The sequence below is a fragment of the Eumetopias jubatus genome, unplaced genomic scaffold (genome assembly GCF_037043125.1).
Source record: "Eumetopias jubatus isolate StellerSeaLion01/CBP00866 unplaced genomic scaffold, mEumJub1_p1.0 scaffold_3, whole genome shotgun sequence".
NCBI classification, from domain to species: domain Eukaryota; kingdom Metazoa; phylum Chordata; class Mammalia; order Carnivora; family Otariidae; genus Eumetopias; species Eumetopias jubatus.
The window spans coordinates 94,635,059-94,652,810 of record NW_028274809.1 but is presented as its reverse complement, the minus strand read 5'-3'; the positions used below and the strand labels follow the sequence as shown (position 1 = coordinate 94,652,810).

At 47.2% G+C, this 17,752-nt stretch overlaps 1 protein-coding gene across 4 annotated transcripts in view; it reads left to right on the top strand.

Annotated features, from left to right (window-relative positions):
* Window positions 1-17,752, top strand: part of MGAT5 (alpha-1,6-mannosylglycoprotein 6-beta-N-acetylglucosaminyltransferase) — a 325,833-nt gene that overhangs the window by 224,449 nt on the left and 83,632 nt on the right. For all 4 annotated transcript variants that reach the window (XM_028101249.2, XM_028101248.2, XM_088021737.1 and 1 more), the window contains one exon: window positions 7,814-7,947. In XM_028101249.2, the coding sequence (XP_027957050.1) occupies window positions 7,814-7,947 (134 nt within the window). The remainder of the gene's footprint in view (window positions 1-7,813; window positions 7,948-17,752) is intronic.

Sequence of the window (17,752 nt, the reverse complement as noted above, 5' to 3'; positions counted from 1 at the left end):
TGTGTTTTTTGGTTTTTTTTTTGGTTTTTTTTTTTTTTTAGCATCCTTTTTCTTTTTAAAGATGTATTTATTTATTTGACAGAGAGAGAGAGAGCACTCACTCCTGGGTGGGTGGTAGGGGCAGAGGGAGAGAGACAGAGAGAATCCCAAGCAGACTCCCCACTGAGCATGGAGCCTGATGCGGGGCTTGATCTTACAACCCTGAGATCATGACTTGAGCTGAAATCAAGACGCTTAACCACCTGAGCCACCCAGGCACCCCTCTTTCTTCTGTTTTTTAACTCAACTGTTACTTCAGTGAGACCAACCCTAAGTACCCCTCTTTTAAGTACTTTTTCCCCCCAGTTTCATGTGTCCCTTCCCTGCTTTGTTTTCCTTGTTCACTGTATTATCAAGCAACATTTATACTTCCCTTATTTTTATTTTATTTTTTCCTCCCCTGGAATCTGAGACATAGGGGTTTTGTCTGTTTGGTTCATCGCTGAAACTCCCACCAACTTGAAGAATGCGTGGCTTAGAGTAGGCATTCAGAAAATACCAGTTAAAATGAATGATAATGCCTGTTCTATTTTAGTCCAGGCAACAATGTGAGGAAAAGTGAGATGTGTTGTCTGTTGAACCGTATGTTGTACACCTGAAGCTAATGTAACATTGTGTGCCGAGTAGACCCCCCAAAAAAAATTTTTATAAAAAAGAATTTCAAAAAGCTTTTTAGGGCAAGTGGCTTCAAGTTGGTCTCTTGTGTCTTCCCACAGAAGATGTTCGTGTGGTTGAGCTTTCACAAGTTGTTCCAGTCATGCTGGTTGTTGTCATTGACATTCTCTTTGAATGTCTCCCAGAGGCTGGGACTCAAGGTGTGGTTTATTTGCATGATCAGGTAGAAATAATGGCTTGTAGACCAAAGATTCTGCCTGACAAAACAGGGCTTGTAGAAATGGACTACTTTCCTTTCATGCAAATGATAAACCTGTTGGCTTCAGCTAAGGATCACTTCCACGTGCGATTTTATTTTTAGGGCCTGACAAGCAAAGGAGCTATTTGTGATTCCAACTGCCTTTTTGGCCTTTGACTTCCATCAGTAGGACTCTTGCCTTTTACTTCTGTGCAGACCAGTGAGTGATGGGATCAGCCTTACAGTTCCTTTATCAGAGTCTCAGCCTTCAGGAGTGATGTTCTTCTGAGGAGTCCATTCCCTCCTAAATTGCTTTTTGACGCTTGAGAAATTTACTCCACTGTGCCTTTTGTCAACAGTTCAGGCTCTCATCTTTTCAGCCCAGCTGTACATAATAGTTTCCCTAGCTTGCATCCTGACCTGTTCTCTCTCTCCCTCTCTCTCTCAGCTCATCATCACCACCATTTGAAAAACTTCAGTTTGGGTAAAATTGGAAGTATAACATGACTGGCTGTTTAGTTTTTAAAGCCAGATCACTGCTTGTGTGATGGGACTGTATTTGTCAATAAAGGTTTTTCTGTCATGCCATTTACACCATCAGAATCAGCATCAATGTCATGAATATGATAGTAGCCAGTATTCTTCCCCACTTTGTTAACAAAGTTCCCAAATAGACAAAAATGGTGAAAGAAATGTACAGTAGGAACTCACAGAACTAGACAGCTAACCTAACAGCTTCCTTCACTTGCTCTGTGGCTTCTCAGTCCATCTGTCTGTCTATGCGCCCCGTCAATCCACAGCTTTTTGATGCATAAAAGAACACTTAACCCATAGATGTTTCAGCATACCTTAACTAGCACTCAGTATTGGTCACCAAACCAATTGTTTTTCTTTTTTATCTGTAGCATTGAGTTATTTTACTGTTTGTCTCCCCAGATGAATATAAGTGCAGTGAAGGGAGCTTCATTCATGCTTGCTCTATTTAATGATGTATCCTTAACTCTTCCCAAGTTGTTTTCTGGCTCATAGTAAGTGCTCAATAAATGTGGTACTGTTGAATGAATTGACAGTACTTAAAAACCTATGATGTTAGGATTTTACAACTCTGCATCACTGGTTTCCCTTCTTCCCCCCTTTAGTTTTGTGACCTGGATTAAAAGATATGTTAGTTTATCAATTAAATATTTATTGAACGCCTATCACTTAGGAAGCCTGATTCATTCCATGAAGAACAGGCTTTAGTTTTGGAACTTTTGTGCCAAGGGTCTGATGCTGGGAGCAGTTTAGGCACGGCCTGCTACTTGGTATTATAGATCTACCCACCTATGGAATCAATCATACCAGTTAATTAAGCATTTCCCATGGGCTTAATCAGTCATGCATGCAAAAATATTTGCTCAATTTCCTACTATGCTCTGGCAGTCAGCATAAAACATGGTTCAGTCTCAAAGAACATAGAGTCTGTCATCGAGATAATAACGTGGGAAAGAGACTGTAACTCTTCCTGATCTAAGAGGAGGTCTACTTATCTCTGTGTTGGGAAGTTAGGGAATCCCTCAACCAGGAGGTGAAAGGAGCTAAGCCTTCCAGGAAGGAGCAGGTGGGAAGACATGCCAGCCCAAGAGAAGATGGAAAGCATGCATTCATTACACACCCCAAATGGGTAAGTCATCATGGAGAAAAGGTATCAGAGGGTGACCCGAAATGAAGCCAGAATGACAGGTAGCCTGGCTGGTGCTTCATCCTGAAGGAGGTGAAGATTTTCAGCCACAAACTGCCACGGTTCTCTGTTTGTTGCAAAGAATGCCCGGTCAGGCAGCACAGAGGATGTGCCCGACGAAGCAGGAAGGAGGAAGGGCAAGGCTGAAGGTACGGAGAGCACTCAGAAAGCCACTGCAGAAGTGACGAGAGCGTGATGGTCTACAATACTAGTTGATTTCGATAGGCAAGAATTGGAAATGTCCTAAACATTTCATAGGGTGGACTCGTCAGGATTTCTGTCTTGTTGACTTGGTCACAAGGGTTCATTGGCTCTTGTCCCTGGGAGTTGTTGAAACCAGCTTTAGGTTGAGCTGAATTCGAGCTTGCAGGATATCTTTATTTTCTCCCTGTCTTGGCTTTGCATTTCTCTGCATGGCATCCTTCTCCCATGGACACACACATGACATCCGCAGCCCTCGACTTCCACCCTGCCAGCTTGGTGACTGTAGCAGAGACACCATGACCTCAAAAGTAGCTCTGACTAGTCTTAGAGCAGCTGTGATTGGCGGGACTTGGATCATACCCCCATCTTTCAAATGAGCCATGGTCAGGAAGAGTCCTCTGTATCATATGCCCATCCTTGGAAGAGGCTAGAGAGGGGGCAGCCAAGGGGTCAGGACTGGCACCAATCCAACCACCTGAACGAGACAGAATCGCATGGCCTGGGAGAAGTGTGGTTCCATAAAGCAGTGCTGGCGGACCCAGACCCATGGGGCATCCCAGCTGATGGAAAGAGTTCATGCACTGAAATACTATACTAATTTAACAAGCAGTGATGAGCTGTGGGTATTAACCCACAGTGATGCCTATGGCACATTTGTATGTGAAAAAAGTTTACAAGAGAGTAGGTATAGTAGGATCCAGTATTGATTTGAGTATTTAAAAAAGTCCATGGGTTGCCTGGGTGGCTCAGTCGGTTAAGTATCTGACTCTTGATTTAGACTCAGGTCACGATCTTGGGGTCCTGGGATCGAGCCCCATGTCGGGGGGGGGTGGTCCGTGCTCAGCAGGGAGTCTGCTTGAGGATTTTCTCTCTCCTCTCCCTCTGCCCCTATCCACTCTCACACGTACTGCCCCCCCCCATAAATGAATAAATATTTTTTAAAAATCCGGTAATAGTGGTTATTTCTAGGTGATAGATGATCTCTTATTTTTCTTACATCTTTTTCTATTGTCTGATAAAATTTTACACAAAGGATATATTTCTGTTATAATCAAGAAAACCTAAATAAGTAATCATTTGAATAGGGCAAAAGAAAACCGATCTATTGCAGAAGTCTCGACAAGAATTGATGAGGCCAGAACTAGGAAGGGTGTAGAGGAGGGAGAGGGGAGAGATTTGGGGAAGCTGACATCCTCAGGGCTGGGTGAGGGCTGAGGGAGGAGCCCAGGCTGGTTTTAGGGTTTCTGCCCTTGGTGGTCTGCTGGCGTGGGGATGCCCACCACGGTAGGGCCAGCTGTGGTTAAGGCCAGCAGACCACCTATTAAAATGAATATTTGCACTTTTGGGTGCAAGTGCTTAGGACTTAGTGGTGGAAAGGCAGACCTCAGAGACTCAGGTGCTGAGAAAAGGATCGATTTGACTGAATAAAATTTTTTAATTACATTTGAAATGAGGACGCTATTACGGCTTGGTAGAAATTGCATACACCTCATTTATTAAGTATTTGGTAAGCTCTGTGAGGGCAGAAACTCATCTTGATGTTGTAATCTTTCAGTACCTAGCATTTAACCTGGTTTTTTAGAAGGAGTGCTCTAAAATCGTTGTGGTTGAATGAATTATTCAAGCCAAACTCCCAGTAGTTCTTAAAAGAAGTTATCGTTGTAATCTGCTCAGGAACCTCATCAAGCTGATTTGTAATCATTTGTAAATAGGTGCTTCCAAAGTGGTTAAAATAATGCTTTTCTTAAAAAAAAAAAAGTCCTAAATTATTTTAAAACCACTGTCAATGTTTAGCAAATCCCCTTCTGCTTGTCACATGTAAAATGAATCTGCTTGGCCCTCCATATGTGTAGCATAAGTCACTCACGAAAGTGAGGTGATCTTACTACATTTTCCCCCCCTGGGTCTTTCATGTGTATTTTGGTCTACCTTATAATGTTATTTTCCTCTGAAGCATCTTTACCACTATAGTTCATGGAGCCCAGAAGATAAACTATTTGGACTACGAAGTTATATGTGAGGATGCTTTAAGGAGCTTGGGCTCTGGGACCAGCCGGTCTGGCTCTGAGTCCCAACGTTGCCATTTCCTAGCATGTAGACGAGGGTAGAAGTGTCTCCCCTGCCCCAACCCTGTCCCGAACTTTCTCATCCCTACAAACATGTTGGTGAAAGGTTGTCATGACAATAAAATCAAATAGTCACTATAAAGCCCTTAGCACAGAACTCTACACATAGAACTCAAATATTAGCCATTTTAAAACAATCATATTTGTTGATCTCCTGGGATGGAGTGATTTCCAAATGTGCAGCATTTCCTGTGTCCCATTTATGATGAAATTTCTAAAGTTCACCTTGACATGTGAATACCTTCTCTTTGACAACCTCCCAACACAAATAATTAAACTCTCTGTTCCTGTCCTCAGAGAAAAAGAGACAGCTTGGGCTGGAGTTAGATCTCCACAGAAAGGTCCTTTTGGATAGCATCAGCCTCTCTTTGTGACTTTTGACTTACTATAAGTGATTTTAGGAGCACGTGTGTTGAGTCCAGGGCCCTCGGGGACGATGTCACCAGGCAGGTACCCAGCTGCTGGCCAGCTCCTCGGAAGGAAGCTACCCCAGGGCCTGTGGCCACTTCCAAATCACCTGTGGGGCAGCTTGCAACTGAGTGACCCCTCCTGGCACCCCTGCCAGCGTCCCGTGACAGGTTCAGCGTCCCCTAGGAAGACACACGGAGGGTGTGACTGGTGCTGGTAAAGAGTGGCAGTGTGGAATTTCTCCTCCGGTCATCCACGGTTCTTACCGGCGCTCGCAGGTTGCCCATCCCCCACCTAACACCTCCAGACCAGAGAGAGGAGCGGAAATAAAGGGTTTTCGTGAAAACCCAGGAGAAGAGCAGGTGTTTGTGATTGTTCATACAGTGTCAAAATTGATTTAGTGCCAAATTACAGTCCTAAAGCAGTGAAGGCCCACCACTTCTCACAAGGTGTTTGACTAGATCATGTTCTCCCTCTCCCTCTTCACTGTCCAAGCTCGGAGCTACGGAAGTCTTTGACACAAAAATCCATGCATATAGGAGTTCTTTTCTTTGGGGGCTTTGGTGATTTTACTTTTGACTCTACCGTAGTATATTGGCATTTTTCCCACCTGTGACGTTGTTTTAGGTGGTCGAGTCAAATTTCACCTTTCTAGAGAAGTGCTCGTCTAGGGACTAGATAACTGAATTTCAGAAACCCATATCTAAAGCATGGAGATTTAGTCACCACATAACATTTTCCGAAGATAATAAAAAAAAAAAAAAACCCCGCAGTCTCAAAGTTTAAAGTGTCAGGTTCTATTTCAGAATTTTCACAGTTACCCCAGAGTTTTGCAAAGAGCTATTCTAAGCTGCCTCATTGACGTTGCAGATGCAGAGGGGCTCTCTTCCCCTCCCTCATCTTCCTTCAAAGTCCCTCACCACCAGCTTCTCAAAAAGAAAGGAAAAGCAACCACTGCCCCTTGTTGGCAGTAGAATTTATTCACCAATTTACTTTCCAGCCAGCTGTGGCCATTGCCTCTGGGCACTTGTTCAAAAACGCAGAAATGAAATAACAGATTGGCCAGGCCGAACACAACTCCCCAGTCACAACCCTATTATCTCCTCATTCTGTCACCCCCATTAGGCAGAAGCCTGGGAGACTGGATGATGATAACACAGTGTTTATGTGACTCGTTCATGTCCACAGTTCGCGGCTTTCCGCTGGTATTCCCTCGTTCGTCTGTGAGCGGGGCAGAGGAGAGCGAGGCCCGGGGCTTCAGGCTCCTAGGCCTTTCCACAGGCCTACCCCTGCCCATCTTTCCCTGCCTCCTGCCTGGGAAAGAGCTCCTGTGTCCTGAGAAAGCCAGAGCAAGACAAAGGAACCACCTTGCTCCGCGTGCTTACCACCTACCTGTGAAGGAGTACGGTTGAAGCCGCATGTGTGGATTTTTCTGAATATCAAGTATCTCTCCCTCTAGGTATTTATAGCTGTTCTATTCAGGGCAGAGTCAAGCAGCACAGTCGCTTTATTTAATATTGTGGGGCCTCTTCAGGGTCATCTGAAAAACACATTTCTCCGGACAGAATGAATGTGTAGCAGAGGGCGGTCTCTGTTTCAACTACAGAGGATTGTTTCCTGATTATTGCCTTCTTTGTGAAAGTCCTCTTAAAATTATAGGCACAAGAGAGAAATGTTTGAGGGGGGGTATGGGGTTGCTTCCCCCCACCCCTTGACCAACTATTTAAAATAGAGAAGTTTTAGAACTCACATGATGAGCGATCCGGAGGAAAATGCCTCTCTTGTCTCGAATAGTCTTTTTTATAGACTAGACACTGCTCCTTGGGGTGGGTGGCTTCGTGGGATGGCTCACATCCCAGTGAGTTTCACCTTTCGTTCTGTCTTCATTCCCTCCATCTGTTCAGTGTAGCTCCATAATTATCTCTCTCATTAGTGAGTAATTCTTAGGGGAGGTGCGGCGTCGGGGTGATACTGACTCGTTTTGCCCCCAAATCCCCCTTTCCCCGGCTGACATCGGGTTGGATGGTGTGAGCTGCCAACAGCGGCCTCACCCCCCATGAGAACACTTGATTCAGCCCTGCTCTGGCCATTTATTGGTCACACCTGGAAGGCAGCATGGCTGTCAGGAGACGTGGCCTTGTGCTGAGCAAACAGGAGGGCGGAGAAGACACAGCAGAATGCTTTTTGGACAGACGCATTTTACTGGGGGGCGGGGGCAGGGGAAGGTCAGGCTATCCTTCGGCATTTGGTTCAGGTTAATCCATCCTGGAGACAATTCTCATGTGAAGGGTCTGCTGGGAGTATGTGGGAGTAGGCAGTCCCCTACCTCCCCCTCCCCAGGTAAGAAAGAACAGGGTAAAATGAAAACATTTAATTATGTGCATGATGGCTTATATCAAACTCGTAATCATTTCTTCTTGCCAGTGAAATCCTAACTCCCCTGTCCTTTCCTTTCCACATCAGCTCATACCCCAGACAACAGCTTTCTGGGATTTGTGGTCGAGCAGCACCTCAACTCCAGCGACATCCACCACATTAACGAAATCAAAAGGCAGAACCAGTCCCTTGTGTATGGCAAAGTGGATAGCTTCTGGAAGGTGAGTCAGTCTGTGTGCGCGTCACTCTCTCGGAAATGAAGCTTGTTGGGTAATTTAATTTAACTTTGATCCAGGGAGTAATCAAGCCAAGTGCCCAGGGCTTAATGGGATCTGCTTAGAAGTAAACAAGACTGTGCTGGGATTCGGTTGTTCAGCATTTGGGTATCTAATAAAGGCTGTCCCTGCTCGTTCGCACAATGGCTACCTAGCAAAGCCCTCCGCTCTTTGCTGGGAGTGGCACGTTATAGCTTCTTTCACATCCTATACTTGCTTCTGAAAGCTAGGACCCCACAGGGGCCAATACCTTTCTGGAGCAGGCATTGCACAGAGAGCCCTTTACAGCGAAAGGGTAGGGCAGCGCTCTCTAGATGCGTTCCTGGGGAGCCTTTAGCTGCGGTCAGCAGCCCCCCACTGGTCAGGGCTGAACTACCCGTGAAATGAAAACACCCACCAGGGCTGACTCCAGGCACTTTGTTCTGGGAGATCTGGGACTACACAACATTCTTGGCCACAGCCTGAGACAGGTTTCCCAAAAGCGTTGGACCTTGGGGCCTCTCGGATTATTTCCAGAGTCCATCTGGGGGAGGTACAGTGGGAGAGGAGTTGGACTGGAGTGTGACCTGTTGCCCAGGTCTGACCTCCAAACCTTTTTATATGGGAAGTCCGCCTTTGTGTGCCGGTGCCATCATTTTGATTGAGGCCGTGTTTACACAGGACACAATAGTCTCCAGGACTTCAAAACATGCCTCTTCCGAAATATAAAAGTTAACACTTTCCAGAATGATCAGGTACTGGGGGTCTCATGTTGTTACGTCTCCTTTATTAAGGAAGTTAGAAATCCAAGCACTGAGTGAGCACAAGTGATGTACAGGGTACAGAATCCCTGCTGTTGGTTTTCTGACCCCACATTCAGAAAAAGAAAAGCCATGCTGCCCTCTCTTTACTTTGGCAGTGCAAAGGATGCCGGAGGGACAATTAAATTGGCCTATTTCCAGGGAAGCTGATTTAATTCCAGATAGCTGTCTTTGCTATAAACAGCTAGGATTCTCTCTTAGTTTAGTACAGTGATTCTCACTGGAGGACAGTTTCACCCCCAGGGGGTACTCGGCAATGTCTGGAGACAATTTGGGTTTTGCCACAACGGAGGGAGTTGCCTTTGGCTGCTAGTGGGTAGCGGTCAGGGATGCTGCTGACAGGACAACCCCACAACAGAGGATTACCTGGCGCAAAATGTGAGCAGTGCCGAGGTTGAGAGACCTCAGCTGGTAAATCAGATTGATTCCTACGTGTATTATTTCGCGTTTTCTTCTGCTGAGGGAAAGAAAATCAGTCAAGACTCTAGGTGGTTATTTAACATGTTCCCATCAATTGACACACCTTAGCTTCCTTTGCATCAAAACCTGCCCTGTGTTAACAGAGCATCTTTCAGCTGACTTTCAGCCACACAGGCTCAAAAGGACGCGTGGGGTGTTCTCGTTCTCAGTTGTGAAGTAAATGAATCACCGCACTGGTTTTAGGAAGACATGGGCTCTTTAAAAAAAAAAAGGCCTCACTTCTGTGTCTCCTCCACACCTGCTCAAAGAAAATAGTTTGCATGTCTATGTGGACTTGACCTTGCAATTATATCACTTCTGTTTTGGAAGCAAGTGTAGCTTCCTTTTAGGTGCCTCTGGCAGTTTTTCAGTTTCTCTGGAAAAACAAAATAATAAATTGGTTCTGAAACCTTCTTGGTCACCCCCTTTTTTTTTTTTTTTGGATAAAGTAATACCGCCACTAAAAGAATGATTTTCTTGATGCCAGTCAGAATCCCAGAAGAGTTAGTTGTGCTGGCCCAAGTGATTTATGGCATGACTTGAAGTCCCTCTGAAACTCCACAGATGACCCACCCTTCCTCTCACTGTGCATCATCCAGGTATTAAAAAAGTCTGAGTGGCAGTGTGTCCACGTTAGTCTTTTTTCCGAATACCCCAAATCTAGAGTGTTCAGTTTTCTGTATCATCATTGCTCAGTATTCTTTGATGAGAAAGGCCCCCAAAAGTGCCAAATTCTGTGAAGTTTTTACACAGGTTCAGGACATGTCAGACTTCTCAACATGATACAGGATGTGAGAATTGTTACTTGTTACAAAGCCTCCCCGTGCCCACAGTGTCCAGTGAACGTGCACAGAAGACAGGTGCAGGAAGGGTGATGCCCCTACGCCCACGTTCCCAGAGTAGCATTCATCACCAACTTAAGCCAGCGGGAAGTTGCATATATTGTTTTTCCTATCCCTTGCCCCGTTGTCTCCCCACCCAATCTCCTGTGCCTCTGACCTCTTTGGAAAGGGGGGTGACGCCGTCCATCCCGGGGGGTTGAGGAATTCAGTGGGGGCGTGTGGGCAGGCACAGGACTGTTGCTGACCGTCTGTGGAGCTCCACCTTCTCCCGCAGATTCTAGAACGCACCGAAATCCTGAAGATACTTGCCGTGCCCTCCGTCCTATCCCATGTCCTCCCCTCTTCCGGGGGAGTCTCCCCCAGCTGCTGGGGCACTTGAGTGGGAGATACCGCCCCATGCCCCCTCCCTCCTTGGCTGATTGGTTCAGAGGGCCGTCCTCTGACCCAGGGCAGTCCAGCTCCTTGGTGGCTGGCAGCCATGGTTGTGGCTCCGAAAGCCACGCAGGGTCGATGAGGTTCTTCACTGGGCATTGGAAAACAGAGGGACAGTGAGCGTGGGCATGGAAATCAAAAAGACGCATCCAGAGCTGTGATGAAGCCAAGGCAGAAGCTTCCCAGGAGTGCAGGGATAAGGAAGTACGACAAACTTGGAAAGGGAGAGGCTGCTGCTGAGAGGATGATGGAGCGGAACTGCAGGGAGGAGAGGCGGGGTGCTCTGGAGGAGCCAGGGAGGAAGGACAGACAGAAGCAACCCACCCGGGGCGCCCGGGGGGCTCAGATGGTTCAGCGGCTGCCTTTGGCGCAGGTCATGGCCCCAGGGTCCCGGGATGGAGCCCCTCATTGGGCTCCCCGCTCAGCGGGGGGGCTGCTTGTCCCTCTCCTCCCCACTCGCTCTCGATCCCTGTTGCTATCTCTGTCTCTGTCTCTCAGATAAATAAATTAAAAAATCTTAAAAAAAAAAAAAAACAACCCATGCAATGTGGACAGAAAGAGAAAGTAGGGCCCAGAGTTCTGCAAAGCTTTCTTTTTTGTAGCTCATACATCCTTTTATCACACTCTCTTCACTTGCAGTATCCTGAGTGGTTGCTGTTCCTCGTGGTCCTGTCAGGGATGTATGTCTTCCCCACATTGCAGATGCCTGTCAGGAAACGTGATCTGTTAAAAGTAGAGGCTAAGAAGGAATGGGCTACATCTTCAGCTCCCCTTAGTTCCGCTCCCATTTCATGGCAGAGGTACCCTGTGGTCTTGTCCTGCTGTTTTGGTATGCAGTAGAGATGTGGGAGAGGACCTTGCTGCCAGAATCCCAAAGGCACCAACTTAGGAAGCATCACTGTCCGAGACCCTTACATGAGACTGCTTACAGCCTAATTCCAAATACAGAGGTCCGTGTTAGCCCAGGAACCTGTGGCGCTGGGTTCTGGATATCTGCCTCTGGGGCAGTCTGATCATTGCATCCACTAACACGTGCCTACAAGAAGAGTCTATCTAGTGTGGCTGAATCGAAAACCCCTCCATATCCTATTAAAATCAAAAATTAGTCAATTTTGTAAAAATAAGACATTTAAAAAATTTTGGAAATTAAAAGTAGTTGAAGTGTGGCTTACCTGTATTACTTATTTCCATATTTCTTTAAAACCTGTATCCAGAGCATAAGTGAATCTTGTATGGATGATGCAGGGTCTGCCTTTTACGTGTTTGTGATCCTGCTGTGAAGTCCTCATTACTTATGATGCGTGATTGCTGTGAAAGTACACGTCATGAAGGTCTTGCTTCGTGCCCCTCTGGGGCATAAGCATAGCCTCTGAACGACGCTCTGGGGTTCAGACCTACACCTGCCAGTTCACCAGCGTGTGAGGTACTTAACTGCTTCGAGCCTCAGGCTCCTGGCCTGTGAAATGGGAGCAGTGACAGCAACCACAAGGGCAGGGCTTCTCGGACTTACTATTACACGTGAATTGCCCATCATGTTGTGAAAATGCTGATGCGGACCTTCTGGACTGGGGCGGAGACCCTGCATTTCGCACAGGCACCCTCGGGGGTGCCGATGTGCTTTTGACGAAAGTGCGCTGCAGGTAGCGTGGCCTTGGTGGGTTTGGGATGGCGCGAGGAGCTTGGCACTGACTCCCTGGCCAACCAGTGAATGCATCATTCCTTTTTCCCCTTTACTTTTGCTTTCCTGCTATTCTTGTCAGGCTGCCAGCTATCACGTTTTCACTGCTGTTGGGCCTGATTCTAGTGACTCCCCCCTGCCCAGTCTCACTTCCCACTAAGCCCATTTGCGGCCCTTGCTGTTCCAGTCTCTGTGCCTAGCTGCTGAGAATGGGGTAAACCTGTGGTAAGCAGTGGACTCCGGGAGCTGACAGGTGTGGTCTCTTCCTGGTCACCTGCTGTCCTGTTTCGTACCGTCCGTGCCCTCTGGGCAGCACGGCAGAGTGGCCAAGGACACACACTCGAGCCAGATGGCCCGGTTCAAGTCCTGCCTCTGCCGTCAGCTTCCTGAGCACCAGCAAGTTCTCTTGGCCTCTTTTTTCATGAGGAGGATGATTGGGTTTCTCTAGTAATTAAGTGAGTTAATACATGCAAGGTCTTGGAGGGCCCAGCACACAGTATGTCTGAAGAAAGTGTGCGATTACGAATATCATTACTAGGGCCGGATAGACACAGGGGATTGACGGGAGTGTAAAATAGGAGACAGAGCTGTGAGGAATGGGCAAAGAGAAGCCTGCCTAAAGATACTCAGATTCCAGTTTTTGAACTGTGTTAGTGGTGGGCAGACTCTGGCACTCTAGCCAAATCTGGCTCGCCCTGTGTTGCTGTAAATGAAGTTCTGTCAGAGCACCTGTAGGCTGCCTTGGCACCAAGATGGCAGCGTGCCGTAGCTGGGACAAAGACTGTGAACGGCAAAGCCTGAAATTCTTATTACCTGACACTTGCAGAAAAAAGTCTGCCAACCCCTAAGCGACACTGTGTCCCAAGTCAGCCAAGCCTCATGTAGGCCCCATTTGGCCAGCAGTCTCAGGCATGGATCTTGTCAGAGGTCTTTTCAGCTTGTGTCAGGGTTCTTGATTGTGTTCTGAATGACTGAGGCTGATGGATAAGCAGTGCGCGGGAGAATAAAGTGTGACTTTACCAAAATCCCTGTTACTCCGTAACGAAGCCCCCAGGCGTTGAGCCTGGCATTACTTAATAGGCTTCAACAAAGTCTCCCGCTCATGGGATGACTAATGGCTGGGTGATAAAATAGGGCCTCGTATGAGTGCAGCGTTAACATTTCTCTGAGCCTTTCACAGCCATTGTTTACGGAGGTGCTCACTGATTTCCTTCTGAGGCAGCATGGCATGGCTACGGCAACCCTCCTTTGCCATCTCGGTTTCTAGGTGAGGAACTAATTCAGAGGAGGTGGAGGGCCTTGGCCGAGGTGCTGCACTGCATGACCTGACAAGCCCAGAGTGGGGATCAGAGTTCTGACCTCCCCTCTGGGGCACTTGCCTCCCTCCTGCCCCTCACTCGAGGAGCTGCCCTCGGCCCCTAGCCTGAAGGGTGGTGGTTCGATGTTGAGAGCAGGATTCAGAAGCCAGGAAGCAAGGTCTACAGGAGTGACTTCCATGTGCAGCAGGAGTCCTGGGCAAATACGGGCGTCACAGGTAAAACATTGCTCCTGGCTGCTCACCACGCAAATGGGGAAGTCAGCAATGGCCTTGCAGCCAGTCCTGCAAAGAGTAAGTAACAGGCCTGTTGGAGCAATTGAAATTATTGCTAGCTCTGGACCCCAAAGGCCCGGCTTGCCTCAGCCCTAGCCTGCTTGGCAGCAACCAAAACCATCTAGTCCCAACTGAATTTGTAAAGCTTCTTTTTGTCTAGACTTCAAAGACTGTGTGGTTCTAAAGCATACCCTAAGATGACACCTAGTCCCATAATCACAGGCCTAAGAAGTCGGGCACTAGACCTTCCAGAAATGTGATGCAGTCTTTTCCTCCTCTCTGTCCCTCACCCTAGCCCTTCCTGCTCTGTTCTCTGTGCCCCATCGGCGGCGGCAGCCAGCGTGGTCTTTTTAAAAATGTAAATCAGATTGTATTACTCCTTTTCTCAAAATCCTCCAGTGGCTTCATTTTAAACTTGGGGCACCTTACGTTTACGGTGAAATCCAGTCTCCGTCAGACGGTTTAGCAAGGCTCTCCGCAGGCAGGCCGCAGCTGCTGTGCATACCACTACTCACCCGCAGCTCCCTGGGCTCTGGCTACTTGGGGTCCCACCCACCGCCCTCTCCCCCCGGGGGCCCAGCCGCCATAAGGGCTGCTGCCGGCTCTGGCTTGCCCCAGCGCCAGTCTCCGAGGCCCACCCTGTCCCACACATGCACCCTCAACCAAACAGCACCCCCTCTCCATCTCTATCACCGCCTCCTCTTCCTTTTAAGCAATTTTAATCATTTTGTAATCATGCATTTCTTTTTCCATCAGCCCCTCCTTAATTGTTAGACTCTAAACTCTTTTGAGGGCAGAACTCATAGATTTTGCTTTACCCAACACGGTGTCTGGCACATAGTAGGCTCTCATGGGTGAGTGAATCCATCTCCTCTCAATTTCATTAAATTTAGCTGATTTATCTGGGACTCCTGAGATGTGTTTTGCTCTGGGCGCCGCCCTGCCCTGCGCTCACTGGTCCCAGGACCGCAGGAAGAAGGGATTTAAGGAAAAGGCTTGGTGCTATACCTGTGCCAATTACGCAGCACACAGAGGTGTCAGGAGGTTTTCAAAAGCCCTGGTGAAATTAGCAATGAAACAGCCTGGAAAGAGAACCCCAGGGAGGCTGGGGACCCGTCTTGGGGCCAGCTCTGCTGGCATCTCTGGGATTTGGGGGCAGGCACCTCCAGGCCTCCCATTTCCACACTCATATGCATGAAGGTATTAGTAAAAAGGAATGAATTACTGATCCACACAACACGGCAGACCTCAAAATAGTGCCGAGTGCGAGAACCGGTCATGAAAAAGAATCTGCACTTGTGATTCTGTGTCTTTAAAACTCTAGAAAATGGACATTAATCCATAGCGACAAGAAGCAGATGGGTGGTTGCCTGGGGAGGGGCGAGAAAGAGAGAGGTGCGCACGTCCAGTGCAGCTGATGGTGGTGTGATGGGCTCACGGTTTATCTGTAAGCCAGCACATATCAAATTGTATGCTTGAAATACGTGCAGTTGATTATGTGTCAGTTATACCTCGGTAGGGCTATTAAAAATAAATCCAAGTTGGCAAACAGTGACCTTTGGGGTAAATCCAGCCTATAGCCTGCAAGCTAAAAATGGTTTTTACGTTTTGAAAATCACAAAAAGAAAAACCAAAAGCAAAAGAATCTGGGACAGCCCTTGCATGTTCCCACAAAGTCTAAAATGTTTGCTGTCTGTTCCTTTACAGAGAAGGTTTGCTAACCCCTGGATAAGAATAATAATTACTCACCTGTGTCTAACTCACCTGGAACTAACTACTATGGGAAGTCAAGGAGCAGCCCCACAGTGGCCCCACCGACCACAGCAGCTCTGATTTATCTGTGGCATAGGTTTGGATTCCTAGTGGACTTCACTGGGAAAAGGGTTTAATTGCTTTAAACAACCAAACACGTTGAAAGTCTCTAGACTAGTCAACTCCTGAGTCTGAGATAGAATCCCATTCTAAAAACTATGTAATTATCTAGCTCACTAATTTGGTTGACTTGGGCTTAGTTTAAATTAATGCAAAATTGGAAATGGGAGTAGTTTGGAAAAGTGCCATCTTATTTTGCAATAGGAATTAGCTGCTCTTTAGTATATTGTTTTCATGAACCCCCTGAGACCTTTGTAATTAAGGAATGTATTGGAATCCTTGAAACGAACACATTTTTGTAGGTAGGTTAAATCTTGTCCTGTTTGGTTTTTTTCTTTTTTTCCTTTTTTTTTTTTTTTTTTTGCAGACTCTTCTTCCCAGATAATGTAGAGATTAACCAGATGAATTGAAACGTACCTTTAGTCAAATTGGTATACATTTTGAAATAACGGCATTGGAATCTATTGAATTTGCTAGAAAATCTAATGTGATCACAGCTCTTGGTTCTGGTTCCGGCCAGAAGAGCATTCCGAAGCATCTCTGTCTCTCCCCCAGCTGATTCCCCTTGGGGGAGAGCTCTGGTAGAAAAGACCTTGTCAGGATCCCATGGAGGCCACCCTGGCCAGAGGCAGGAGGCAGCTTGTGCTTGATTCCCTCTCTTGCTCACTTCCTGGCACAAGCTAAAGTGCAGTCATACCCCATAGACTTTCTTAATAGCATCTTGCTTGGGGCCTGGGGGGAGGGGGTGGTGCAGGAAGGGAACAGAGAAAAAAACCAAATGCAAAGAAAAATATCAGAAACAAATCATTGGCTTTTAAGACTCCGAGGACTCCAGTTCAGGAGACCTAAGGATCGTTGGAGAACAGTGTTGGTTGCGTGCTAAGTGTAATCGAACCCTGGGTGGCATCCATGATAAGCGCAACAGTGTCTGGGAAGCAAATGAGTGCAGGTTTGAACACTATGTTTGGAGCTCAGGGAAACCATGGGCAGCCTCGTTTCCCTGTCTCGTCAGCCTTGTGGTCTCTTTGGTCCATTGCCTGTTTGAGCAAGCTTTCTGCTGTCACCTTAAACCCACTGAGGTTTACTTGTCCCCTGGCAGAGAGAACACATTCTCCTTGTCGTGCTTCTGTTTCGGCCCAGAAACACTGATTAGAGACAGTCTGGAGCAGTTGGGGGAGCCCTCGGTGGGAGAGCAGGTGCCCGGATTCCAATTTCAGCTGTACCGCTCACTGGTCGCAGGTCCTTGGAATTCGGTTCGCCCTTGGGTCTTGCTTTCCTTATCTGTAAAATGAGGCAGAGGACTGGATGTTCTCTTGCTTTGCTCCCTAGAGTTGCATGATTCTTTAATCTAAACTCCTTCTTGGCCTTCTCTAATTCCTTCAAGAGCAAGGGCCCAGAGAAGATGGCCTACAAGACAACTTTATGGGCCGTCAGAAATAAAGCAGAGGGATAATAATTGGGCCAGGCCAGGCACAGAGTCCATAAAACCAACTGTCCGAGAAAAGGATGAGGTTGCTGTGACTTAGCATCCATGTGTGTAGAAGAGATTTAAGTGATTCATTGACAGTAAGCTCATGTGAGTCAACAGTGTGGGAAGCTGCCAAGAACTGATAACGGACCTGCAGTTGAGGCACCACAGGGAGAAGGAAGAGCCAGCAGTCCTTTTGAGAACACCTCGCACCCCCAGTCCCTGCTCGGGCTCTGGGTATGTTGGGGCACTTCCTTGCTCTGTGCTGGTACCGCTGGCAGTGCTAAGCGCATGGACTGCAGGGCTAGACCGTTGGGGTTCCATCCTGGCTCTACCCTGCTGAGCTGTGTGGTGGCACGCAAAGGCCCAAGTCTCCCTGTGCTTCCATTCTCTCATCTGTAAAATGGGTGGTAATAGTAGTACCTACTTGAGGGTTCCTATGAAGATCATGTGAGTTAATAAATACAAGCTCTTAGTTTTCTGTTTACACAATGCCTGGCATTCATTAATGTCTATTAGTTTTTGCTGTTATTAATATTATTTAGGCAAATTAGAGCCTTTGGATTGAAAGGAGTAAAATGTGGGGAGACTCAGAGCCATGCTTTATGA